Source organism: Heterocephalus glaber, unplaced genomic scaffold (assembly GCF_053883595.1).
Source record: "Heterocephalus glaber isolate CG9 unplaced genomic scaffold, H.glaber_assembly_v1.0 deba00001538, whole genome shotgun sequence".
NCBI lineage: Eukaryota > Metazoa > Chordata > Mammalia > Rodentia > Bathyergidae > Heterocephalus > Heterocephalus glaber.
Window position 1 is genome coordinate 24034422 of NW_028258333.1, and position 27807 is coordinate 24062228.

Sequence of the window (27807 nt, forward strand, 5' to 3'; positions counted from 1 at the left end):
CAATGAGGCCCAAAGTTGTTTCCAGGGCAGGAATGAGAAGAAAGTGAAACAATGAACTGTTTCCAGGTCAAATTCAACTTTGGAATTCTGTACATTATATTCCTCCTGGGCTGTTCAAACTGTTCATTGGTCTGGTAAAGGCTCTGTTAATTTCTACACAACAGTGATTTTTTTAAAACTTAAAGCATGAGGTGATGTTATTTAACTCAGTGTTTTCCAAAGCCACCCTGCCCTTCTCCTTTGTTCTGAGGAACATCTCACCTGGTTAGTAATCCTGTGAACATGCTTTAGGAGATGGGCTCTCACAGGAGAGTGAAGGAAAGTGAGAGGTTTATCACTGGTGGGTTCCCTCTCCCAGTATCTTGGCTCAGAAAAAAAAGCAGCTGTGCTCAGCACTGCCCTCAAGTCATGCCAGACAGCCCTGGCAGGAGGACTCCACACAGCTGAGGCCCTATGTTTTCACCCATGGTCCCACTGAGTCTTGAGGTGAGGCACTGTGTACATGGAGAAGAGGAAGTCATTGCAGAAGGCTGAGCACCATATTAAGTGCTGTCCAGTGGCAGCTTGACTGGTGGCTATGGAGAGGAGCCACAAGAGCACCAGACAAGATCGGGTGTGCGTATATGAGGAGGAAATGTGCTCCTCTCCCTCAGCCCAGAGCTGTCACATTTCCTCTCTTTACACCAGAACACACTAATGTGTAGCCACCACGTACACAGCTCCAAAGATTCTGCTACATTGCCAGATAGAGGCAATGTGCACAGTGTCACTCAGATGTGTGCCCCGTGGTGGCTCCATCCACCTGAGGCTCTTACTGCCTCAGGGTTTCACACACACTGCTTTCTCTATCTGGATGGGATGCTTCTGACTTACTGGGACTGTATCTTAGGCTTAGCCTCAATGTCCCCTCTAAATAAAGCAAGTTCTCCCTTTTTTTCTGTTCAGTATCCTGTTTGTATTCTCCATTGCACTCACCACCACCTAGATCAATACATATTTACTCTCTTGAATATTGCCTGTCTCCCTCCAAATAAAATAGTAACTCCATGAGGACAAAGATGTTGCTGTTTCAGTCACTTTTGGGTCCCCAATGTCTGAAACAGTGCATAATTCAGTATAGGCACACCATAAGTGTTTGTTGAGTAAGTAAAGAACAACGTATCATTTTTCCCATCTGTGTAGTGACTGGCTGCTGGGAATTGATGGGTGTGGCCATTGACTAACAAATGGGTTGTGTGGTGGTGAAGGAGATAGTTCATAATAAATACTTGTGGATAACTGCTTGGCCCAGCCACAAGTCTGGTAGAACATGAGGAAGTACAGAAGTACAGAGAGCAATAGAAATGAGTTTTTATTTGTAAAAAGTTACAAAATGATATTGTACAAAAATAAAGTCTGTAGAGAACTTTGGTTGTATAACACAAATGACCAAGACAGATCAGAGAAGTCAGAACTTCCAAAGAAGTGCACTCCTTACTGTATCTGATGATAATCACAATGATTAAGAAAAATCACAAACTTTACCCTTTTGTGGATTTTGTGGAGCAATTTGCTTCCATCAGAACCTGCTTATGATGTTAAGGTGATGCTGGGAACAAGTTGTAGACACCCACTGAACCCTGCAGCCTCTTTGGGCAGGGACTCTGTGGGGTGCTGGGGCTGAGGTTGAAAACTGGGAAGATCAGCCACTACATCTGTCAGGATTCTCTGAATTTGGGGCAACATCCAAATTGTGCTAGATAGCTGGGGATGTCACTGCTCTGAGCAGGAGAGGGTGACAGAAACCCTTTTCCTCTATTTCCCTGTCACGTGAGGGTAACAGAAAGGACAAAGAGGGACAGAACAATGGAGAACTTGGGTCTTTGGGGGCAATGGGTGGGGAAGATACCTGGTAACTGCTTCTTGGTTACTCTGCAAAAATAACATAATTATTTGAGGGAGGCCAGTAGATTATAAGTGCTAAATGTGTACTACTTTTGTGGCCAATAGCCACTTAGGTAGTGATAGATTAGCTCCTGGATAAAAAGCCCTTTTATTGTATGTGTAATTAGCTCTAACACTGGGCCTGGTCATCACCCATAGGTTGGCTGCCACACAAATTCACATAGGGCCACGGAGGTGGCAGTTGCTCCTACTCTGTGTTTCCTGCCCCTGAGCTCTTTCATCAAAGAGGTATCCTATGCTAGGAGTGAGGCCTAGTGTGTGTACACTGTGGCTGGGCCACGTGCCTCTTCCTTGTCCATCCTTCTTAGCCGCCTTCTCCCCAGGAAGCCTTCAGGTGAGCAGGTGCTGCAAGAGTTGACCCCAGGCAACAGCCAAGGGGCTCACAGGGGAGCAGGCATCAGTATGGTGCTGGCTTCACTGTGCACCCATGTTTCTTGGGAAGGCGGTGGTGGATGGCAGTGATGGAGGAAGAGACACCACAGGTTAGGGCAAAACCCTGGCTGCCTGACAGGCAGGGTCCTTCACTTTGCTTTTAGGTCAACATTAAATCCAGGACTATCTACTACAGGAATTTTACCTTTTATATATATGGTTATGCATATTACAGGTAGATACATGTGGAGGGGAGGAAGAGCTTAAATACAACAGAGAGTGGAGCATATGGCATATCTGTTCCATGCAGGAGCAGCGAAGAAATGAAGCCAAGTGCCAATGGTCTCTGCACAGTGCTCCCGGAAAGGGGGCCAACCTGGAGGTGCTCCTTTTGACATGCTTAAACAAATACAAACAGGGAGAAAGACTGAAATCTGGGGTAATTAATGAGGAATTTTTTTAAAAAGGTAAAGTAAGTGATTTTTGCCTAGAGAAAACTTTTTTAATACTTTGAAAAGCATGGACCCTTGTTCCCAATTAAAATTTCCTTTTGTCACCCTTCTTTGCATTTTGCGAGCATATATACTTTGGCACCTTTGCAAAGAAACTTTAATAAATAAGGGGAAAAAAAGAGAAATTCATTAGTGAATGGTAATAAATAACAATAACTTAAATCTCAATAAATATCTTCTCTATATTTCTGTATCTGAAACAGATGCATTGCATCGAGTAGCTTCTCTGGTCACTGGTGACCATGCATAAACGGAGCTGGGTATGTAACATCTGTCTCTCTGTAAACTGAAGGCCCTGGGGTGGGTCTCCCTGGCCTAGGGCAGCTGGGGCCTTCCCTGCTTGCTCTCCTAGGAGAATGCTGTCGAACACCGCAATCGCTTCCTGTTTCTGAGGACATAAAGGAAATGCCTTCAGGTTTGTTTTTCATCATGAAGACAGCTTTTTTTTCATTCCTAGCCAACTTCTTCCCACCCCACATGCAATGTTCAAAATTAATCACCAACCGTTCCCCAAAACACTGGTTGTAGTCAACCTCAGGCCTCAGCTTTAAAGTTCAGAGGTTATTATCTTTTGTGTCTCCGCTATTTTCCCCCCTCTCCTTTCCAGGGTATGAATCCATCGAGTGACAGAAAAATACACCTTTCTTACTTTCAGCAGTAGAACATAATGACAAGGAGTGACACCAGGCTCATTGCTTCCTTGGTGTTCTCAGACATGTGAAAATGAACCACAGGAGATACACTGGTTTGGTTCTTTGAGTGCATTCGTGACTCCGACTGTGGTTGGTGACAGTGGACTGTATCAGAAGAAATGATGAAACAGCCAACCAGGGACACCAGCCCTGACCTTCTGGAGACATTGGCTGCTGTCCTGGAGAACCCAGATGGCTGTTTTCTCTCTCCCATCCAGTTTTCTATAGCTGGACCTCCCTCTACCAGGCTCCCACAATGGCTGCCTTCCTCCTCCTTCTCCTCTTCCTCCTCCACCTCTGCCTCCTTGGTCCTCATCTTCCCTTCTGGGCAAACATTTCCTGGGAACCTTGGTCCCTTTCTTTGCACTGTAGCAGGAATGCAATACAGCAGTCTCTGGAGCTGGAGTCAGATACATCCACACCTTTTAGCGGAATGCTTTCTTAGAATATGGTAAACCAGGTTATCATCTAAAAATGACAGATCATCATCGAAGGCAATGGGTCTGCAACAGGCCTGCCCTACTTTGTCACTCACTAGCCTTCTACTTCTGGATAAGTTTTTTAGTATTTTGTCATACATTGTCTCCGCTGCATCACAAGAGCCGCTGCAGTACCGAAAAATCAGTTCTTCCTTGGTTTCGTAGCCCAGACCCAAGTCAGTGACATTTAAATGTATTGCTGTTAAGACACAGCCTCGATTTTTGCCCCTCTGGCCTCTTCGACCTTTTCCTCTGGAATTCTCTGGGTTGGCAGCTGCAGCCTGCCGATTCCGCTCTCTTCTAGGAAGCACCGCCATTTGTTTATCTGGTGACCTTTTCAGTCTTTTAATGGTGGCTTGAATAAAATCCATGACATCATCAAACTGATCTGGATAATCCTCTGGCATATTTGCTGTTCAACAAGAAAACAGAAAATGTCACATGAGACAACAATGACCATTTCAGGCAATCTTCTAGATCAAAGTGCTCCCTAAAGTCAGTGCAAATTGGACCCATAGTGAAATGATCAGCCACTTAAGCTAAGTGCACAGTGTAACCCCCTAAAAACAGAGGCTAAAACGGGTCTTCTAACACTTTGCAGATGAAAAATTAGTTGGAAGAAGAGACTAATGTGGTGGGTGATCCACTTCATTGCAGAAATCCAACCTTTACAAGTTTATTTTACATTTGAGCCAATTTTAGCAAGTCAGCAGAGGGGACTGTGAACAGGCTGACCACTGAAGGCTCTTTTCTTGCCTTGGAATATAGCCTAGAGCCTGGTTCTCAAACATGAATGTGCAGTGTTATGGTTTATATCTAGATGTTCTCCCAAAGCCTCATGCACTCATAGGTGGGGCTTTTGGGAGGTGACGGGGTCATGGGTGTGTTACTGGATTAGTTCACTGATGTGTGAAGCCTAGTGGGAAGAGGTGGGTACTGTGAGCATGGATGGGAGGGTGTATGTCCTTCCTCCTCCCTTGACCCTTGCTCTGATTTCTGCCTGCCACACCACCAGCTTTCTCCTGTCCCCTGCCTTGGAGCCACCTGACTGTGGACTGAATCCTCTGTAAACTGTGAGCCAAAATAAACCTTTCTTCCTTTATAGGTGTCAGGTACTTTGTCCTAGCTGTGAAAGTAACTAAAACACGCAGGAAAATACCCAGGATGCTCGCTGAAATGCAGAGTGCTAGCCCACCATAGGACATCAAGAAGTGTGTATGTGAGGGGTTTGTCAAGAAACCTGCATTTTTAACAAGCCCCTGAAGAATTGTAATATTCACAATTTGTAGACCAAACTTTGAGAAACATTGTCATAGAGGCCAAGAAAAAGTGCGTCTCCTAACCTTGTGACTCTCATGTGGAATACCGAGTGTTCATCCCCGAAATTCATCCTGACACTGGCTGAATGGGACAAGAACAGTTGGATTGGACAAAAAAGAGCTCCGAACCTCGTCTACTTTAAAACTTCTTTAAAAAACTATAAGGAATGGAGAAACAACTTAAATCTTATTAATAAAGAAATTCATTTGCCATTTTCTTTGAATGGTGTGACTAACAAACAAGTATGGTGATTTAAATGTCTCAAATGTATCACAGCAATGGATGATATGAGAGGCTGTGGATGGATGCAGCCCTGACCCAAGGGGGGAAGCCCAATCTTTGCTATAGGCTGTCACACTGCTCTCTCCGTCTGGCTGCAAATCTGGTAAGAAATGTGTGTTTCAGGAGATCCCATGGGGGAAAAATGAGAGGACACTATGATGAGACCTCTGGTTAAAGTGGTGAACTTGTAATCTCTTGATGTTTTCTGGATATTTCAGCATTTGGGGCAGTATTTGGCCAATTGAGTAAGAGAAAAACAATTATTGGGACAATTTAATATATTTCTAAAGGGAAAGAAAATCAAATTTGAAATATTAGGTACTATGCATTTTATGTCCTCCTGACCCTATATGCAGGCAACTTAGTTTCTTTAAGATTATATGTGGCTTAGAAAAATATACCCAAAAAGAGTTGTGAGCAAGAGGAATTTTTTCCAAGTCTGTGTTAAATCACAGAAAGTGTAGACTATGCCTACCCTACCTCACATTATTCGATCATAAATCTAAACTATTTAATGGTTAAAACATGGGGAGTATTCTACTGTGTAAAATGAACTATAGCCAGGATTACTTAATCACTTGTGTGTTAAGCCCCCCCGACACATTGGTCTGGATCATTCTTCTTTGTGGGAGGCTGTCCTGTGCATTGCAAGATGTCAGTGTCCCCCAAACCTAGTCATCACAACTACAATGTCTTTAGACATGGCCAAATGTCCCCATGGGGGCAAAATCATCCAGACTGAGAACCACAGCTAAGGGCTCTGGCCTTGGTGTGGGCTAATTCCTTTTTGCTTAGACTGCTGTTCCTTAGAGGACCCTATGCTACTCTGTGTTTCCTTCAAGCCTTTGCTCAAATGTCATGGTCAATAGTCACACTCTGATCTCCTTGTTTAAAATGCAGTATGTTCCCCAATTCCTACTCCCTGTGTCCTGCATAGGACTGCTACGTTCTAACACTATCTGAGGTCTTGGGTGTGTTATTTATGAAATGCTTCCTCGTGGGTCACTGATGGATCACAAACAAATGCTAGGAATGAGGTCTGGTACCTGGGGGTCTTGATAACTGTGGAATGGATCAATCACTTTCCATAGGAAAGACAGAGTTCTTAATGTTTCAAGGGACAGCGGGACTTTCACTGAGAACTGCATCTTTATGAAATGAAAGGCTCCAAAACGAACAGCCCATATCACACAGGAAACCTTGATGCCCTGCATGGCACAGTCTCCTCCTATGATAGGGTGGAGAACCATTCTAACATTACCTTCCTCACCAGCTTCCTGTAGCATTAAAGCTTAGCCCTCTGTGCCCACATTATCCTGGGTCTTCAAAAGGGATCCTGGGTGTAAGTTTTCAAGGGCACTAGAGAGTGGTGGAGGATTCCTAATGCCTCCTTGGCTTTGGACTACTTTCTAACTGGTCTTTCTTTAGGAAGTTTTCTCAGCAACAATACCAACAACAACAACAATAACAACAACAACAAAATTAACTCTGATTTAAAGAAACAAACGACTTATTTTTTAAAAAGAGTTGCTTATGGTATTTGTGATTTCTTTCAATAATAAACTATTAAAGAGGAAATACATACAAGTATGACTATACTTATTTTTATTTCTGATATTGAGGGGAGGGGATTATCATTATCAATCTTCAGTACCGGACATTTATTGTATATTTCTTTATTTTTTTGCTGTTTATTCTGTTTTCTTTGGTTTGTTTGTTTGTTTGTTTGTTTTGGTACTGGAGATCAAACTCTGGTCCTTGAGCTTGCACAGCAGGAGAGAAACCACTGAGCCAAATCCCTGGCCGAATGTACTTATTTTTAAAAATAAATATTTGCTTGTATTTGTAAAAAGAAAAACCATGATTGTGTACAAATTGGAACTTCTAGAATGAATATATACTAGGTCATTGATCAAAACATAAAGGAGTCTAAATAAAAAAGTCTTTGTTTTACAAAGGGACTTACACTTGAGGTCCCCAGCTCTATTCAATTCCTAAATAGATATTAACTTAGGAACACAGGAACATCAATTAACAATCAACTTAAGATTAATCAGAAATGGGATAAAACATTACTAAAATTTTAACAAAAGTAATGGTAAAAGATTTGAGTTATAAGAGTTCAAATTACCCTGGTTTAGAGACTCATACATTTATAAAAGCTACTTAATTTCATATTACTGGAGTTATAATTATGATTTGAATCAGCACCGACAGCATTTTTATTTAGCTTCTGATACCTTTGAAGTTGTTGAAAAATACTCATCCCCCCTTTAAGATATTGTGACAGCACGGCTTTATCACAGGCTTAGTTTACCAGAAAAAACTAATGCCCAGGTAAGTTTAAATTGCAGATAGTGAATAAAATTTTAATGTAGGTCATACCAAATATTGCACAGGACAAATAATGCAACATTTGGAAAATACTTACACTTCATTATGAGAGTTTAGTGCTATTTTCCTTAAATTCCACTTGGTCTTTTCCTGGTGGCCCAAGCAGAATGTGAATGCCCAAACTACTTATGATTTTGGATGATGTGTGGTAAACAGATTACTAACCATGGGTTAAAAGGCTTCTTGATGATAGTGAATATATACCATAATAAACTTGTCCAAATCCATACTATGTACAACACCAAGAGTGAACCCAAGTGTTAAGTACGGACTTTGAATGATTACTTTATGTATGTCAATGTAGGCTCATAAATTGTAACAAATGTTGACAATGGAGCAGCCTATTTATGTGGTGGGGGGCAAGAAATATATGGGAAATTTCCGTACTTTCCTCTCAATTTTGTTGTAAACCTAAAACTGCTCTAATAAATAGTTTAAGAAAAAGCTTTCTGGCCCCCCAAGAAGCACTAGATAAATATCTGATGTGTTAAACTGAAGGATGTGGCTACTGAAAATTCTTCCCTTTGATGGAAAAAGTCTCTCTCCTATTTTGTAGCTAATATGGAAATATCAGGTAAGCCCTAAGTTTAGTATAGGTGACTCTTACTGAGCTGAAGGGTCCCCTTCGTCATATTCTTGAAAAATAGAATGAACAATAAATATTTATATAGAAAATTTTACACACACATGAACTGTGGAAATCAGGAATGGGAAACTTTGTGTTTTGCAGACTACAAAGCAAAAAGGCCTGACTCTTCCAATTAAATTCCTAATTCCAGGCCTTTTGATGTTTTCAAGTTAATTCATAGAGAACCTCAATTTATCAATGTGGGGTGTTTGGGGGCGCATTAGCCATATACCTTTGCAGAGGGGTGCTGGGGAAACCTCACTGGGTCTGTTCCTAAGAATTCCATAGAAGCACCTTGCCCAGCCTAGGCAAGTCATTCCCCATGATGAACCTAGAAGCCCACAGTTGCTTCAATCTTCCAACAATTCACTGAGCTGAGGAGAAAGGAAAGGGGCTAGAGTTTGGGTTAATTCCCTAAATTAAGACTTAGTAGAACCAGGCACAGTGGCATGTGGCTGAAGTCCCAGGTAAAACTGGGCCAAAAAGGACTGGGTTTGAAAACAGCCTGGGCAAAATAGGGAGACATCATCTCAAACAAAACAAACAAGCAACAGAAACCTTAGCAGGGTATCACTTTCTACTTCATAAAAGGCGTGACAGAGTGTCAGATACACAAACAGCCCTCACTAAAGGTAACTTTGATGATAAAACACTTGTAAGCCACAAAAGAAGAGCATCATTAAAAACAAAACATCTATTATATTTGAATATTATTATAGTTTTTTTCCCTTGCATTGTTTTTCTTTGAATACTTTTAATTTTTGTATATGTGTGTGTTTAGTGAATGACAATAAAGTTATACATTAATAAAAAACAAAACAAAACAAAACAAAGCATGTGCTCACTTGAGTAGCATATATACTAAAAATGAAACAAAGCAGGTAGGTCAAATAGTTGCTTATTTCCCCAAAACACTTGTAAGACATACCTTGGAAAATACATCCATCTCAAAGCTAACGTTTCTGAAAAATCAAAATGCTCAAGTGTACTTAGGTCATCCTTTAGAGTACATCCAAATATTTTGGCATTATTCTATTTAAAGTATTTTAACTCTGTTGAGTCCCTCATACAAGCAGTGTTATTTAGAAAAATGAAGTCTTGTACTAGGGTACAAGTCTGAGAACAGACTGACCGTTCATTGAAAAAAACTTTTCTGTCTGGATTATGCACAAAAATAGTAAAATCAGCTTAGGAACAAAGGACTGGGATACTGACCCTTTCGTAAAGTTAACTGAATTTTTATGAGAATAACAGTGAGGGCTCTGAGTATTCTAACATCTGAACTAAAAATTATGTAATTCAAAATGTTATCTTAGTTAAGATAGCATCAGTGAAAAAAAAAAGATAGCATCAGTGGACAAAGTACAGTGGACCCTTGACTTACGAACTCAATTCATTCCCGAAGGTTGTAACTCAAGTTGGTCAATTGCCTTCAGAGTCTCTCCCCTGTATAATTTTTGGCCAAACTTTCTACCAGGCAGATCTTAGAGTCCATAGGGACACTGGCCCAGGATTTCTCAGTTAACCCTACACAGGAAAGGATGTTGTCATGTTCCTTCCAGAACTCTTTAAGGGTTAAATCTGTATCTGAGACCATCTGGAAGCACAAGCGGCCAGCATTTGGGTTGTAGCTTAAGACTTTGGTCATAAAATTAAAATTCCAGTCATAGCCAAAGTTGTTCATATGTCAGGCCGGTCATAACTCAAGGGTGCAATGTATTCTCCTAAAGCTAAAATGTCAGCTTTCTCTTAGAAACAGTACAGGTTAGCTGTATTTTAATCAGGTCATATTTATGCTTGTAGGTGGCCGTTCCCCTTGTGCTGGTCCTGCTGGACATCCAAGCCAGCCTGTAGCCTATGTCTTCAACTTGTGAGTGCCAGAGAAAGCTTTGCACAATGCTGTCACCTCAGCAGTGAGAATGGGACTCCTCACCCAGAGTGGGACTGGACTCTGAGGATGGAGGAAAGGTCTCTGAGGAAAGAGCGGGCCTGGCCCTAGTACCCATGGTATCCTTCTCTGAGGGGTGAGGTTTCCCAGCCAGGGTTCAGGTCTGCCAAGTCAGCCCTGGCAGATGCAGGGCCCTGGAGAGAAGGCCTAGCTGTTTCTTCCTCTTGGGAGGACCTGCCTTTCTACTGCACCATAAAGCACCTCGCTCACATCCTGTCCAAGGGCTAACATGCTGAGGTTTGCAGGGGTGAGCTGCTGCCTTAGCCAGGGCCACACAGGTGAGAGCTGTGTGTGGAATCAGCACCCAATGCTCTTACTTGGGGCAGTGCCCAGATCTGGGATGGGGCTAGAATTGGGGTGGGAGGCCTTAGAATGCTGCACCTGGGGCTGCTGAGATGCCGGGATGTCTGTTCTGACCTGCAGAGCATCCCATGCCATCCTGTCCACAGACAGGAGGAAAATGGAATACTTCCAGTGGTGGGAGACATTCAGTCTGCTGTTCTTTGCCTACCTATACTGTACAAAATGCTGTGTAGACTAAGTATTTGAAAAATAGAGGTTACTTCCACCAACCCCCCCCACCCCCATGAAAAGAAAATAGCCTAGAAATGGTATAGCATCTCAAGAATTACTAATGTCATATTTTGGAGATAAGTAATTTACCTTTCTTTTTTCTTTTTTGGAATTTTTACCTTTTAATAAGATGCAAACAGATTTTCTTCTGCTAATATTGAAATGTTATTGTAAGAACTGCATGGCTAAGCATTACCTGTAAAATTCTTCATGTTATAAAGTTTCATTGAGTTATATTTTAATAATTTCCTTGAAATACTTAAAATGCTATCATTGTAAAAGTGGAATGGATGCCTACTTTTATGCGGCATTGAGTTTAAACCTGATAATATAGGGGCGGGGATTTAGCTCAGTGGTTCCGCCACCTGCCTCGCAAGCACAAGGTCCTGAGTTTGATCCCCAGTACCAAAAAAACAAAACAAAACAAAACAAATCAACCGAACAAAAAACCCCTGATAATATCACTGCAAGACTAATGTAGGATTAAACATTATCTTCTCTTCACAGATTGCAAAGCTAAGGCTTGGAGAAGACCAATATTTACTCATGGCCACATGGTTAGTAATATTGGACTTGGCTGGTTTGATTTGAAAGCTCAAGCTAGTTCTAGTGTTGCGTGGTGCCTTTTTAAGTACAACTCCTACCCTGCACCTTAAGTCTTGAGGCAAAGGGTAATTCACTTTGAAACAAGCACAAAATATGCTGATTTCATCTCACCCACTTACCAAACTCAGCATAGGAAATGAGAAATATACTTTCTGTTGAAAAATTCAGTATGAACTTAGGAACATAAGTAGGTTCCAAAGATAAGCTGCCATGGGCCTCAGAATACAGCAAATAGTCTGCAAAAAGGGAAAAACCATGACATTCAGGGGCATCTATCCATATCCTGGTCTTGCATGTCACTCTAACACAGCTCTGGCAATGTCCCAGTCAGAACCGGAACACCAGCAGCCAGCAGTAGACTCAGACAGGGACCCATTTCCAGAAGCTCCTCGTGCTCAGTCTGGCACCAAATGAGGAGGATATTGCTGCAGATTTGGAGAGGACAGAGCCCAAGATTCCTGGCCTGGGTTGGGCCCTGACCAGCTGCGTGACCTTGGACTAGTCACTTAACCCTTTTGAGGTCAACGTAATGCCTTCTGGGGCCCTCTATACTCTAAAGCTCTAAGACACAGACAGTCCAATCTTAGGCTGGAAAGTACTGCCAGACATTGGTTTTTAGCCACTTCTGTCAGGAAGGAGATTCAGCTCAGTCCCCACCATCAGGGACCCCATGAAGCCCCCAGAAGGTATTTTACGATCTAGCAGTTCTCACTCAACCTCTTTCGTTTACCTCTTGGCTCAGCATGTCTGCTATGTTTGCAATAATCATTGCTAATCCTCTCTCAAACCAGCAAGTTCCTCCCCGCGTTCTATTTAAGACAAGCAAAAGGCTGTGTTAGAAAAGACCCTGTGTTTGTGTCTGAAAACACCCAGAGTCCATTGTGAGACACTCTTCAACCTCACTTTCCATCTGCAAAAGCAGAGCTAGACCCAGTGTCGTCTGAGAGGACATGTTACAACCACATTCTATAATTCCTTCAGTTTCTATCAACCAGAAGTAAGACACTAATCTTGGCCTTTTCTTAAAATCTCTATTTCATTCATTTTTGTTTTTGCTGCTGCAAGTATATTTAGGTTATTCCTAGCTCATGACTCCAAGGTTAGAATTTTCCACTGCAACTCATACAAAATGGATCATGAGGGCCCCATAGCCTGTTCTAGACAGCCATCTATGCACTGTGATGTTAATTCTAGTTCTTATCTGATCTTCAAGGACCTCTGAAATGTGCAGTGTGAAACATGAAAATGTTCTAGTTCTCTGAAAAATTCTGTAAAGTTTCTTTATCTGTTACTATTTAAAAGTGATGCTTTTCTCACTTATTTGAACTAATTAATAATCATGATGATAATAATAAGAGAGCCTATAAGTCATGAAGCACTGAATAGGGATGCACCTTTCATTATATAATGACTATCTTTGTGCTTTCCTGTTTTGGATACAGAATTCATCTTCTGTTCAAAAGTCTGTTATAGGCTACTCTTGGGTTAAATCCCAAAAAGTCCACAGCATCCATTTTTCTAAAACAATCACCAGATGAGGCAATTTACATAGTCACTGTGCTACCAGTGAATTCTCTCCATTACCAGTGCTTTGTTGACAATAAGGCACGACATCAGTTTATTTGAAAAGTATTTGCACTGTAAAAACACCCGTGTTTTGTTGTTTTAACAAAACATTTCTGGATCCTCTCAAGGCAAAGAAAAAGACCAACCAGAATGCAAACCACTTCAGAATATAGGAAAAGGAGACTAGGGTGTACTTGTAAAAGCCACATTGCCCAACAAAATGCCATTTTATTTATCATTTCCACCCACTTTGACCAATATGGCATACATTTATTACTTACACTATATTTTGAACTGTTAGCCTACACCTCAGCTAAGAAAAGTTGTAATAATAAATGTACTGGAAATTACTTCATGAATACAAATAGCAAAAAAAACCCTACTCAAGAAACAATATATTCATTTCATTATTTCTATTCCAGTTGTTCTGATTTCTAAGTATGTGGTCCATCATTTTATTATAGTTATGCTAATGCCTTCACAGTAATGCAGCATGGCCCCTTGGAGGGGGAAATGCCCATTCTTTGGCTTTTAAGTCAGGAAAACACCCAACAGGGTGTCCATTTATTAGCTAACCCATGAACACCTGGCGTGCGCTAAAAGCACTCCACAGCTAGCAATAAATACCCCAGGTTAACCAGTGCACACCATGAGCTCTGTTCCTTCCTTGTAAAAAACTTAACAGGAAAGGGTGAGAAATTACCCAGTAAAATTAAGTGGACAAAAAGCCAGTAGGGAAAATAGTCCCTTGTGTTATCAGAGGCACGTGTTGGTGGGAGTGGGGGAGACTCCAAAGGACCCTGGTAGAAAATCCTTCCCTACAATGTGCTGCCCCCAGCCTGAGGCCACAGGATCCCTCTGGGGTTCCACAGAATCCTCACTTCCCTCCCCCTTCCCAGAGGACCATATGAGCACTGACTAAAGGAGCACTGAGAACCTTAGGGACTTGGACAAGAATAAGAAGGAACTAAGAGAAGATGACGACAATAAAGAGGGAGGGGGAAAAAGTTCTCTATCATTTGAATGTGTTTGATAGATTCCTATGGTCAAATACGTTCTACCTCCAGTGAATGAATTTACTGGAATCTCTTCAGATAATCAGGTGTAGGTGTAGATTTCATTCTGAGATACCTGCATTCGAAAAACCCCAATGCCTAATTTGTCTTCTTGCTGACTTTTTGATGCTATCAAAAGAGTCACATCTGAGTGACCTGGGCTGGCAGAAAGTGATTTTGTGGACTGGTGAGAATGAAGAGCTCTGGACTTGGATGCCCTGGTCCAGACCTTGGTTATGTTGGCGGCCTCCAGGAAGCCCCAGTCACCCTATCTTAAAACAGGAATAGTCACACCTTTTCCTGTGTATTCAGGTTAATGTAAGAAAGCTTTGAGCTCAGGGTCTGGCCTACAGAAAACATGTAAAAAATAGGCCTCAAGTCAACCCATACGGTGGGCACATCTGCAGTCATTCTTCAGCAGTGCTTACACAGGTAGCAGCTGCACAGAGGTGAAACTCTACACTCTCTACAAAGCAAGATTACCCCAAAGGGGATCTGGACCTGGGTCCATTTTAGGCTAGTGTATTTTACAGAGAGATCTCTGTCCAGGGCCTGGAGTCCCTAGCACAGTGATCACTAGGCAGAAGGTCCAGGCTGATCTTGGGAACCTGTGCTGCTTCTCTGTGTCCTAGAAACACCTGGCAATGAATCGCCCAAGAATCAATGAGTTGACAGAGTCTCATGAGGGATATTTTGTCTGTCTTCAGACTGAGCTATGTGTCCCTCTGGGGCACATGAGGGCTTTTTGCAGTGCCTGTGGTAGCTATAATGGAACCAGTTCCACTCCCTCAACTTAACCATATGCTGTGTCCTACAACTGCGCCTGCCAATAGTCCTGCTGCTGGCTCCTCCCCACACCTCTTTTAAGTCTTTCGTGTGCCTTACTGAGCAAGCGATGCTCTCACCACCCCTCCCAATTTATTGTGGCCCTGTCAGGGGGATGTGTACCCTCAAGGGCCACACAAAGACGTCCACGAACATGGAGCTCTGTGGGACCAACCAATAACAGATGCTTCCTGATGTGAGGATACAGCATCACAAATATAGTATTCCCAGGATGTTTACCTATATGTAATCACATGGAAGTAATCAGACAAATCCAAACTGAAGGGCAGTCTGGAAACAGTAGGCAAGAGAGCCCGGACTTTTCAAAATTGGCGATGCCATGGAGGAATAAAAGGTTTGACAACAATTCTAAAGTAAAGAAGAATAAAAAGACGAGGCAAGAAAATGCAATTTGTGATCCTGGATTTAAAAAAATTACAGAACGCATTATTACCACAATTGGGACCTTGGAATATGGACTATCTACTGGATAACAGTATTATATTGATGTGAAATTTCTTGATACCACTACCTAAACCGTGCTGAGGTAAAAATTGTACTTGTTCTTAGAGAATACTTAAAAGTATTTAATGTTAAGATGTTTGCAATGAATTCTCAGAAACAAATAAACAAACAAAAAAGAGACAAATTGTTACCAAGAGGCCAGTCTTAGTGAAGGGTGTGCAGGTTCTGGGGCCTTCACTGCAAGAGAGGCATGCAAATTAATCAAGAAATACTTAAGCAGTGGCTCCACACTTCATTCTGCCAGATTCCTGGCAAGCCTGGATGTTTTATATGTTTGTCTATTTATTTGTCTAATTATTAGGATGTAGAAGTGCCATCACTGTCATGGGGTGTATAATTAACATATGTATTTGAATTGAAAATGAAGTCAGAACTTCTCTGATTAAAAACCCATTTATTTAGGCTCTTTAATTTGAGACTTTGCCATAAATTGAGGAAGTTAGATTGGTAGATTCAAGATTTTGCCAAAAAAATATTTAAAGCATATATATAGTTCCTGATTGGTCCAAAAATGGCATGTAGCGCAACTACTTATGTTTATGATGAAAAATTTTAGATGTCAACTTAAAAGTGGGAAATAGTTTCCAACATTTTTAGTGGTGGGCTGCATGCAAAAAAGTTAGAATACCATAGATTTTTTAGAGCCAGGCCTTTCTACCTCACTTACCTTATCCAAGTTACACAAAAGTGGGTTTGACTCTACTGAGCTAGCCACAGTAGTTGTATTCTGGTGGTGACCTACACTCTGCTTATGCAAACCGACTCCTTTACCCACTGGGGCAGTTGCTCTGGCGCTTGTGCTGTCACTATTGTTCTGCACGTGAATGTCCCTGTGCCTGAGCGGAATGGGAGTGATCTGAGAAGGAGTAGCTCCCACAAGGCCTCCCACAGGCTGTCTGCTTGTCAGCTATTGGAAGAGGCTTTGCTTTGTCACCAAGATGGGGCGGCTTCTCTAATTGCGGAAAGTATCAGCCTTAAGGGAATTCTTATAAAAATCCAAGTTTCAGTGGCTTCTCAGCCTTTTGGCTAAAATCAAGTGTAAAAATCCAAGTTTCTCTCCTTAAAATGTCTGAATCTGGGATTTGAAGTGGCCATTAATAACACCCTAGGCTCACATGGTCCAAATGGAAATTTAAAAAGGCACCTAGAAGAAATGTAATATTCACTCTTTTCTGTTAGTTTGCTTGTGTGGTTTTCCTGGAAATCTGTGTTTTAGGGTTCACAAATGTATTTTCAGAAGCCAAATGTTTGTGTTTTCTTAATCTATTCATTTGACAGCACAGTCTGTATGCCTTTGGGATCAGATGTCTGAGGTTTGAACTCTGGCTTTGCCAGTTACTAGACATGCGACCTTAGACACTTCTCCAGATCTCATTTCTTCACCTATGAAACAGAGATAATGTTGTCCAGAAGAGCTCAATCTTCTTTGAATTTTGGATGAGATATAAACTTATTAGTTCAAAACAGATGACCCTAATATTAACACTGAGTTTTTGTGGGCAGTTATTCACTTACTTGAGGGTTAATGGACTGACTGGATTGTGCCTATGACTAGAAGCTTTTTAAAAAATAATGGCACAATACTGCAAAATGAAAAATATGTCTATGCTATAGACCACACTCATGGGAGCCCAGTTAATATTTGATGGAAGATACCTCGGAAGCACTTGCTGTCACCTGCCTGCTGAAAAACTTTCCCACTGTCATAGAAAATGGAGCAACCTCTTTTCCTAGATTTTTGTAGTGCTGCATAATCACCTACCAAGATATCTGGCATTTCCCACTACTCACTTCTCAGTGCCTCTTCACAGTAATTGGACACTGATCTGTCCTGACTTTGCCACCTACACCTTCCCTGTGTCATGGCCACAAACTTTCCCATGCTGCTCCTTAGTCTGGACTCTCTCCTTTTTCTTTTCCTTTCCAGTGCCCATCTTTCAAGTACCAGTTCAAATCTGCACTCTTCCCTGAATTCTTTCCTGCTTTAATCTCCAAATCCCAGTGACCTCATTGCCAGGAATTCTTGGCATGACTTCAGAGTAAGACCCTCCCTGGCACTACCCACTCCTTTGTCCATCTACCCATTGGCCTATCTATAGTTCACAACTAGATCACAAACTACCGAAATTCACAATTTTGCCTTTTTAATGCTGCACAGCACCTAGCAAATGAAAAGTATTTAATATTTCTTGATTGAACTCAAGTGATTAACTAATAAATATGTTCATCAAGTGAAGACCGTGAGTGCTAAATAAAAAAGATCATAGCAATGTCAGAAGGGCAAAGTACCAGATGCCTTTCATTTTTGTATTTGCAAAAGCAGACTGTTTTGAATATATTGTTTAGGCTTCTGGATCAGCATAATAGCCTAAGATTGGCCAGTTCAAAGCTAGTCTTAAATGCATTTCTCTAAACAGCAATGTTTTGAAACCAGACTCCAGACAGAGGGAGATGCTGGTGTTGGATCTCAGGTGAGGGATCAGTGCCTCCTAAGAGAGTCTGACATGCAGGTTCTTCATTCCAAGAGACCCTTTCCAAGTGCAGAGCCCCTTTCTAGCTTATGTAGTTATTTTATAATTGTATTTGTTCCACCACATGGCCATGTAACAATGGGTAGATGGGGCTTCTTCAGAATTTTATACCTCATAAATTAGATTTGAAAGTTTAACATGTACCCAACACTAGAAACTTCCTTAGTTGTGTAGTAGTGGGTTGAACATTTACTAAAGTTTATTGTAATTTTTTTTTGCTGGATTTAGGAAACATTTTAAATTAAATGTCCAATGGGGATCAATGAAAACAGAATTGCTCCCTCTCAGTATAGGTAGCTTCTAATTCACACCCTCTTATCACTTACAAGAGAGGATCTTACCCTGGCCTGGCCTCCTTGCTCCCACAGGGAAAGAGGGGCTCACATGACCATGGGAGTCTGGCAGGGAAAATTCCACAGGAAGCGCATGGGCTCAGTGACTGGGGAACGGGTGGGACTGTGGAAGCTGGGAAGGGCTGAAGGCAGCTGATCTCGGGCAGAATCTCAGGTGAGATCAGCCTGACCAACTAGCTGTGGGGTCCAAACAGCCTCCTGCAAGGCCAGCACTTGTGTTGTTGATACTGTGCTGAGACACTCGAAACTCCATCATGTAGATGGGCATCCTAGCAGAAGTTGTGGCAGAAGGGAGTTTACTGGGTGCCTGGGGAGGGTCGTGAGAAGTACGAGGTTGGCGAATAACAACTAGGACACCTAGTTATGGAGCACAGGCATTACAGAGCAATATTTCATTTAATGCCTTGGCAGGTTTAATATTATCCCGATTTTACAGATGAGGAAACAGAGGCTGAAGGGATTTTAAGTCACAACTGGTTAAGTAAGTGGAGGGCCGATCTGATCTGAATCTGGATATATTGCTCTGATCTGAATATATTAGCTTGTGTTCATTCTTTGAAGCCTCTTGATACCATGCTCTATGTTCTCCTTCTGTAGATTATGGGCACCCAGGGCAGAGACTCTCATCTGGTCATCTTGAAAGTTACATCATGGTTTACATAGGTTTCTGTGAGCCTAAGAACTTGATAGTTTGCTTAAAAATTGCTTCTATAGGAAATTTCGTGACTTGCTACCAAACTGGTGGGATATAATCTCAGTATTACAATTGAGGATTATCTGTAATTACAATTTAATCACAGAATAATGCCTCTGCTAGTTGGCTTCTAGTTGCACAAAATACTAAGCCCACTCTGCCCAATGTTCCTTTATTTTTAGTTTTTTACACACATCACACCTGTTCATTTACTGAGAAGTATATTCCACCAGGGCAGAGACTGTTCTCTACGAGGTGCACCAAGGTACTCCTAGCACCTAGGACAGTGCCAGGCACATACAGGCACACAATAACTATTTGCTGAATGGATATGTGTGTTCACATTGCACAATGTTACGACTACACACATTTTATGTCTTTAGGTGTAAAACAGATTTAGAGCTGAAATATGAAGCAAGATTATAATGTGTTAACCTTCAATAAATTCAAGGAATGTATGACAGGCTTTAGTCATTAGTTGAAGAGCTTCCTTTTAAATAAAGTGTTTTCCTCTCCCACAAAAATTGCATTTCAGTAGTTTGGGGAAACTGTTCCCAGTTTCAGCAGACCCACACCCTGCCATCAAGGATCTTTGGGACTTTGGACAAGCTGCTTTACCTTTTTAGATCTCAGAACCAGAAAGATTTCCTTTTAGCTTTAAATGCTATGACATCTGTGAGTTTCACTTTGTAGATTCCTCACACTTACTCTGTTTCTCTTTGGAGAAGGTACTGGCACAAAGAAAAACAAATGAACAAAGAGAAAATGAGAAAAGTCTTGGATGCTGCAAAAGGCAAATCACAAGTCCTTGAGTTTAGACAAGTTAGAAGCTATTAGAGGAGACAGCTAGGGACCATTTACTTTAAAGTCAGCCTCTAGTTGAGCTAGTTAACCAATTATGGTTACTTCATACTATGTGTAAGTATTTGGTTAGTTCATACTACACATGAATTGAATTGTGGATGTTTCATTTGCATTGGAACCAGTAGAAAAATGCACTCTCAAGGGTGAGTGTATAGAATGGGTATAGTTCCCCTTGAAAAGCACATAGTGACTTAATGTGGTGAAAAGCTCTTTTGCTCAATTACTACATTATAAGCATCTGAAGGGAGGTAGAGGGACCAGAATTTATGGTACTTTCTATTTTCAAATGAAATACAGTGACTTAATGTTTTCCTACATAAGCCTTAACCAGTTGCACCATGTATAATGCAGCATATAAATGTCAGCACTGTGACAGGGGCGTGTTGACGCTGGTTGAGAGTTCAAAGTCTGCACACTGTCATTATTTTGCCTTCCCTGCACTGACAGCTTGCTACCAAATTGAACATACCTGGAAAGAAGTCAATTTGGCTTAGGATACAGCTCACTTTCCCTTCGAGAACATGTCTCTGTCAGATTTCCTCTAGGATCTTTTGAGTCTCCTATAGATAAACAGAATTGGGTATGTTCTGCTGATTCAAATATTAAATAGAACAGTCAGAATCTTGTCCCTTGATGATGTAGCATCAGTTTGGCAAAAGGGAAGTAATCCCCTTACCACATGTCATGCCCTTCCTCATGCAATCAGGATCAGTGCTAACTTGCTTGCTGTGTGGCTGGTTGTACCTTTTATGATTCTCTTATGTATTATCAAGCAATAGCGATTCAACCCTGGCTGCACAGTAGACCCACCTGGGGAATGTCTAAAAGTCCAGATGCCCACGACACACCCCAAACCAATTATCAGAATCTGCTGGGATGGGGTCCAGCATCAGCATTTTAAAGTTCTCTGAGTGATTCTAGACTCTGTTTCTGAGTTTCTTCCTAAAAGACAGTTGGGACAGGAGCATGAAATGCCAAGAAGCACATCTCTTAGCCACTGGCATTTTGAAGCAGAAAGGCCTCCCTTTATTCTATGGTTGTAAACACGTCATAGGTTCTAATGTACGCAATTTGTTCAGATTTAACTGACAGTACAAGCAGAACCAGGAGCCAGTATTTAATAAGCCTAGGTAGTTAAATTACTAATATGGCAATTAAACCTCCATGAAATAATCAATGAGCTTTATTATCTGGCACAGTCATTTTTCTCTCTTAAATATCCAAGTTAGAACTCTAACCTGCCATTGTGTTCCTGTCGCTGAACTAGCCTGTTCCACTGAAGGAAAAATAAGTTACTCAACTTGCACTGTGTACTGCTCTGAAGACAATGCACAAAGGGCATTTTAAATTGAACTTTTATTGGACAACAATTATGTACACCAAATTCATGATTGAAAGGAAAGCTTTTAAAGATAGGTGTATGTAATTAATTAACTCTTGGAGGAGGTACTTGAATTTCAACCACATTCTCTTTCTAACCCTAAATCATTCTTGAAGGTCCACTTTGTCTATTAAAAAATGCACTTTTTCTTTCTTGTGAGTTGCGGAAGAAGATGCTTTTGTTGCTGTACTAAGCATAAAATAAGCACATCACATTTCATGGGGTTTTCCTAGCCCAAGGCCACCATGTTTGGGGAATTCCTAGCACTTGGCTGACTTGTGCTGGGATGCTTCCATCATCATTATGACCAAGGTGTGTTTCAAGTGAAGCGTTGCTAGAAGAACAACGGAGGGGGGGCAGTGTGGTATCCTGGCATACCGTTCCCTATTGCTTTATTCTGGGGCTATGTCAAATTTTTTATTACTATCTTTGTTGGCTACACACTTCTCCAATAGTCTCTTTATAATCTGTAATCTAGAACACCTCACTTTATGCTCAAATCCTGAGGAGTGGAGGGTAAATTATATCAAGTCACTTGACATGCCCTAAATGACTTGCTTCTAGAATGTGTTCACTTTTGAGAAGTAAATCACTGATTTATTTTCTGATAAGAATAATTTGGTTTTTTTTTCTTAAAAGTTACTATTGTCATATGCGGCATGAACTACAGCTTCTTCCCCCATCCCAGCCTGCACTATTTACCTTTACATCTTTTTAGAACTGAAACTCTTCTGAACTGACTTGACACTACCCAGATGCATGCTTTGAAAACCTAGGCCCTTCTGTGTTTTCTCTGTCCTTGCCTTGGTTTTGTGAGAACCCAGCCTCTTGAAAATGCAATAGTTTTCAGAATTAAGCCCAACCAGGCACAGCAGAACAAAGTGCTACAGGGGAAAGAAAAAATTGGGAGTGTGTCTACATGATAGAACAGGGGAGAGAAGGAAACAGGTTGCATGTTGCCGTGGTGATAGTGGTGGGACCAATATTTGTTCCTCAGCGTGATAAAGGGAGAGCAGGAAAACCCTTCAGCTGCTGGGAAAACCATACTGTGTCACTGAAAAGGCATCTGGGGCTTCTGGGAAGTCACGCACCCCTAGGGGACTTTAGCACCCGCAAGGCCTGAGGCACAAGACCTTGAGGGCTGGCTTGGGGTGCATGAGTGCGGCGGGTGGGGGTTCCAGGGGTCCGCCATCGGCCCCCCGCGGGGAGGGAACGGTTCTTACAGTCACTGCTCAGCGCGAAGGGCGCGTGGCGGCCGAGGGAGCGGTCTTCGGCGGCGGGCGCCTCGGGAGGCCTCTTACCGGCGGGCAGCGGGAAGGCGGACGCGGTGTGGAGCAGCACCAGGCAGACAGCCACGACATCCCATAACTTCATTTTAGAGTCCCGTCCGACGGCGGCACCTGCGCGGGCGTGCGGCGGGGAGAGAACCGTAGAAATGCAAGTTAGATTTGGGCGCCCAGGGCTGTGACGCTGCCCCGCCCGGCGCCGCTGGTACCCAGTCAGACCGCAGGCCACCTCCTCTGCCCCCCAGTCCTAGGGGCCAGATTTTCGATCGAGGCCACTGTCCCAGCCGCCGGTAAACCTCGCAACAAGGCAACGGAGAAATTCCTGGCCTGTGCCCTTTACTGGACCCCGCCCCTCATTACCTAGAGGGTAATCTAGTGGCTCCCATCCTGGGCCCCAGCCAAAGACCTTTCCTCCTGGCCTGGCAGCGACCCCTTAGGCTTCAGAGCCAGCTCTGACACAAGCAAGTAACAAGCCTTGGGCGATAAAATCAAGCGCACCCCTCCTCCCGCCCGGACTGTGGTCCTCCTCCCAGGCGGGGTGTGTAGGGAGGGAGATGGCAGCTCAGGGGAACCCCTAGCCCTCTGCTGCCTCCACGCTTTAAATTTACCATACAAATGATTGTCACCGGAACTGGTAGGAGCTTGGAGACTTTTATCCTGTATGGAAATATGTCGGTGAAGTTACTTAACTTCCGGAGCATCAACTGGGTTTAAAATACCAGTTCTACCTTCTAAGATTATTAAAGTCGAGTAACGCTTGAAAGGGTCCATCGAGGCATAAATGTTCAATAAATGTTCTACCACTGCCGTTGGTCTGGGATTGTATTTGTCTAGGAAAATCTAATCCTTTAGGGTTACAACTGAAAACTCTTGGTTTTATTTTTATAGCTTTGCGAGATTCTGGTCTACTCTCTTCCCTCACGCAGAGGAAGCAGTTGCTGGCTCTCTGGATCCCCACCAAGCCTGCTCAATCGAACCCTTGCTAGCTGCACCCGAAGGCCTAGACTGACACCCCATTGGGGTACCTGTCTCAGCAAGGCGGCTCCTTTTGACTTCTCAGGCCTTAAACCCTTGGAAAGGAGGGCCACGCAGTGGGAGGGGTGGACAAGCAAAAGCCACCCTCGGGCTAAGCCCCACCCAGAGAAGAGGTGGAGGGGGACTAGACACCCGGGTTTCGGGTTGAGGTGCTACCCAGTTCCTTCCTAATTCCAGTGTGCCAGTCTCCAGGGAGCTAGTGACTGAAGAGAATTCTCACACTATGAAATTAACGCCGTTGATTACCCCCCCCCCCCCACATTCCCTAAGAAAATGTATTCTTTGGGAAACCTCGAAGTTTCTTGGGGGAAGGGAAAGACACTTTCCAGATAATGCAAACCAAACCAAACCAAACCAAACCCTCAACCCTTTTCTGTCTGGACAAGGATCGAATCAAATTTCCCCATAAGTTCAACCTTGAACCTATCCATTGAATTTGATTCGGTTCTCCTCCAACTCAGTTTGCGACCAGAATCATGGAAAGAATAAAGTTCGTGAACCGAGACATCACTAGTTCCCAGGAGTTCCCACCTCCCTTCCAGGATATCCCCAGCCCCCAGGGCAATCTCCACCCAGAACTCCGGCCGCGGCCGGGTGCGGGCCACCCGGGAAAGCTTTTAATTCGGCCGCCACCTCCCACCGCTGAGGACGAATGCATTTTCCATCCCTTGGGCGCCTGTTCCCTGTGCAGCTGTTGGGCTCCAGGAGCATGTAGGGCCCAGGACCTCCGAGCGTCTCGTGCGGCGCAAACCCGCTAAAAAGAGACGTCCCTGGCTGCCGCGCGTAGGCCCAGGAAAACTACCAGGACGTGCAAGATGAGCGCGGAGAGGCGCGCTGGCTGGGGCCCGGGGAAAGCGAAGCCCCCCGCCCCCGGGTGCGTGCTAGTGGCCGGCGTCCGGGGAGCAGGGCGGCGCAGGGTTCCTGAGCCGTCTCAAACCGCGGTGCCCGCCGGCAGGAAGCGCCAGAGGCATCAGATTTCCCTTCCGCATTAAGAGGGTTTTCCCTTTTCCCCTCGCATGACGACGGAGGGCTTTTTAAATTGGACGTGGAGAGCCTCAATTAGAAGTGTGGCGAAGCTGGCAAGAGAGGAAACAGTGCATGGCTCTCCGCCTCGCCAGAGGAGGCTCCCGTTCCCGCCCAAGGCTGGGTGCCGCGGGAGCCCCGAAAGCTCCCCCATCCCCCAGGACGGGGAGGGCACGTTCTTCCCGGGGCCAGCCCAGGTCTCAAGGGCTCTTTAGTTCCCGGCATTTGCGGGCAGCAGACGAGCGGCGGGGGTCTGGGGACTCCGCACGCACCGAGGTTTCCTAGGACGCTCTCCTGAGTCAATCTGGGCCCCAACCCGAGGCGTCCCCGTTTGTCTCTCTGTCGCTTTCCTAAAACACATCTACTTTTGCCGGACGCGTTTTCCTCACAACCCTCAGCCTTTGCTACGCGCGCCAGTAGCTTAATGCGCCACCACGTGAGCGAGCCAAGCTTTGCTCTCGGCGTCGGCTGCCCAGGCGACCCTGCTTTCGCTCCTGTGCCTGGCAAGCTGCTTCCTCTCTGGGTCTGGGACCAACGCACCCTGGCCGGGCAAAAGGGAAGCGTCACAAGCGTTGCTCCCCCTGAGTCCCCGGTCTGGGGCGGAAAGGAAGCCCAGGAAAGCCAGAGGTCTGCAGAAGCCGCCGCCCGTCGATTCTGAGTTCCCGGCACCAGGGGGCACCAGAAACCGCCCGAGTTCTGTGGCGCCCACGCGGCCGCGAGGCTGTGTTGTCATTTTAAGTGTAAAAGCGGAGAACAACCACTCCCTCTACAATCCTCCCTCAGTCCAGGAGTTAGCCTGGGAACCTGTGGATGTCCTCAGCGGCATCCCCGCCTTTAAAGCTCCTACCTCTCCATTCTCTGTCGCGAGCTTCCCTCTTCCCACCACACCTGAGGTGGTTTCTGGGCAACCTCCCTTTAGACACCCCTCCCTTCGTCGCCGAGACAGCGTGCAGCGGGCGAGCGCTCCCGCCGCTGGGAGGTCTGTTGGGGGCTTTGCTTGCAAGATCCAGGTCTCTGGCAGAGACAGGCAGCGGTCGGGGGCGGGGTTCGCTATAAACTCCAGGCTTTTTTGGGGGACAGGGCCAGAAATTACTGAAAGGTCTATTGCTTTTCTTCACTGTGGCTAGTGTCCTTGACGGGTGGAAAACTTACCCTCCTCTTAACCCCCATAACTGCCCGACCCAAGACGAGGGGAAGAAAAAGACTGGGGAAGCTTCCGGCGAGCAAGCTGGGGACGGGTCTGTCTGTTAGAAGGCAACAGGCCCGGGAGCTCGGAATCTCTTGCCAGAAGAGGATAGGGGCGCAGCGGGCTTCTTGGCCACTCGACTTTTGTCACTTGTTGAAAAGGCGACACTTCCAGCACCAAAGCGAAGGCACAGTGAAACAGGGAGGGCTGGAGCAGGAGGAAACCAGCGGATCCCACTTTGAGGGTTCTGCAGGAAGGGTGAGCGCGGGGGTGGGGTGTATGGAAAGTTGCATCTCTTCCCTGAAACATTTAAGTAAATATTCAAAGTCCAGAGGAAGAGTCTCAGGCGCGCTCTCAGATATTCGCTTCTGGGGTCGAGAGTTGTTTGTCCCCCACCACTAAGCGCAAGTGTGTGATAAGCTTGGGGCCCGCTCAGCCCTCCCAGGGCGCTCTCAGCGGCTCTGCAGGCGGATTCTGCCACAGCCAAAAGTAGCGTCGCGCCAGGAGGCTGGGGGTACCCGGTGAAAGTCCGTTCCGCACGGAGGAGGGTTCCTCCTCACTGAGTGCGGCTGGAAAACCAGCCCCGAAGTGATGCAAAAGAGCGGTGGGGTGTTACTGGGGAAGGGGGCACGTAGTACAGGAGAAAAGAAGTCGTTAGAACAATCACCTCGATGGCCTAGCGGAGACCTCGAGAAGTCCCAAGAATCTGTTGGAGACGGAACCCAGAGGCCAGGACTGTCCAAGGAGTCCCTCTCCTAAGGTCGACAGGAAGAGGGCATTAGGAAAGTGCGAGCAAACGGACTCGAAAGGGGCCAGGAATGTAGCTTTGCAGGACCTCGCCCGGAGGAGGTGAGCCCGTTATTTTTAGATTCTCAGCACCTTTGCAGCGTTCTCTCCCCTTGGGCCTGAGCTTTTTCCTCCGAATAGACCAAAATAAACTCAATAGTAAGTTACACTGTTGGCAATGTCAACATCTCTGCAGCTGAGCGCCCGGAAAAGACACTGGTGGGTTTGAAGATGAACCAAGCCCCACGTCGTTCGAGTACTTGACAGAGGGGCGCCATGCCGAGATGGGGAGGAAAACTGCCCCTCTCAGGCTTGTGGCGCTAGGGGACATCAGGGACTCCCCAGACCTTTGCCTAAGTGGAAAAAGGGCAACCTGTTCCTCTGCTAGTCTGGCCTCTCCCGTTCAGCTTCTCTCTCTCCTCCCTCCTATCTTTCCACTTCTCTCACTGCCCGCTCCGGGTCCAGCCGCGCCCTTCTATCTCAGGCGCCCAGCAGCCCGCCTTGCCCGCTGGCGCTGGCGCCACTCGCTCCCTCCACCACAGCCCGCTCCCTCACTCACCTCGGATCCGGTCTCCGCAGACCCCCAGTTGGACATTAACTCCAGGTGGCCCGAGTCCCAGCCGGGAGACCCATGCGGGCCGAGGGCAGGAGCGCGGAGCCCCGCCCAACAGGTCAGGGGCACGAGTTCGCAATCCTGGGGTCGCGCGGGGCAGCGAGGGCACACAGGAGGCGGCGGCCAAGGTTCCAGCCGCCGAGGCCGCGAGAAGGGCGAGGGCTGCAGACACCTCCCCAGCTGGCCTCCCGCCCCCCGAGAAGCCGAAGTCCGAGCAGCCGCCCCTGCCTTGGGCGAGGGGTGACAGGGCTGCGCGCACCGCGCTCTTGGCTGGGGCTGCGCGGGCCCCGGGCGCCAGGGGCGGCTCAGCGGCGGCCGAGACTCTCCGCGCCTC

General features: G+C 44.9%; 1 protein-coding gene across 2 annotated transcripts; it reads right to left on the minus strand.

Moving 5' to 3' along the window:
* Positions 1–229: 229 nt before the first annotated feature.
* On the minus strand, positions 230–27552 carry Gdnf (glial cell derived neurotrophic factor). Of its 2 annotated transcripts, none has more exons than XM_087189307.1 (3): positions 27420–27552; positions 22846–22944; positions 230–4411 (listed from the first exon to the last, which is right to left on the minus strand). In XM_087189307.1, the coding sequence occupies exons 2-3, from the start codon at positions 22916–22918 to the stop codon at positions 3927–3929; spliced, it is 558 nt and encodes a 185-aa protein (XP_087045433.1). In that variant the 5' UTR covers positions 22919–22944; positions 27420–27552; the 3' UTR covers positions 230–3926. The 2 variants fall into 2 exon arrangements, with proteins under 2 accessions (XP_087045433.1, XP_004848657.1); XM_004848600.3 differs by having other exon boundaries at positions 22768–22944.
* Between the last annotated feature and the right edge of the window lie 255 nt (positions 27553–27807).

Bases quoted from the DNA above. Each gene is read 5' to 3' on its own strand.
- Gdnf (XM_004848600.3), bottom strand. From the start codon at position 22,918: ATGAAGTTATGGGATGTCGTGGCTGTCTGCCTGGTGCTGCTCCACACC. The intron at 4,412-22,767 runs GTAAGAACCGTT...CTTGTTGAACAG, and splicing joins CTTCGCGCTGAGCAGTGACT to CAAATATGCCAGAGGATTAT.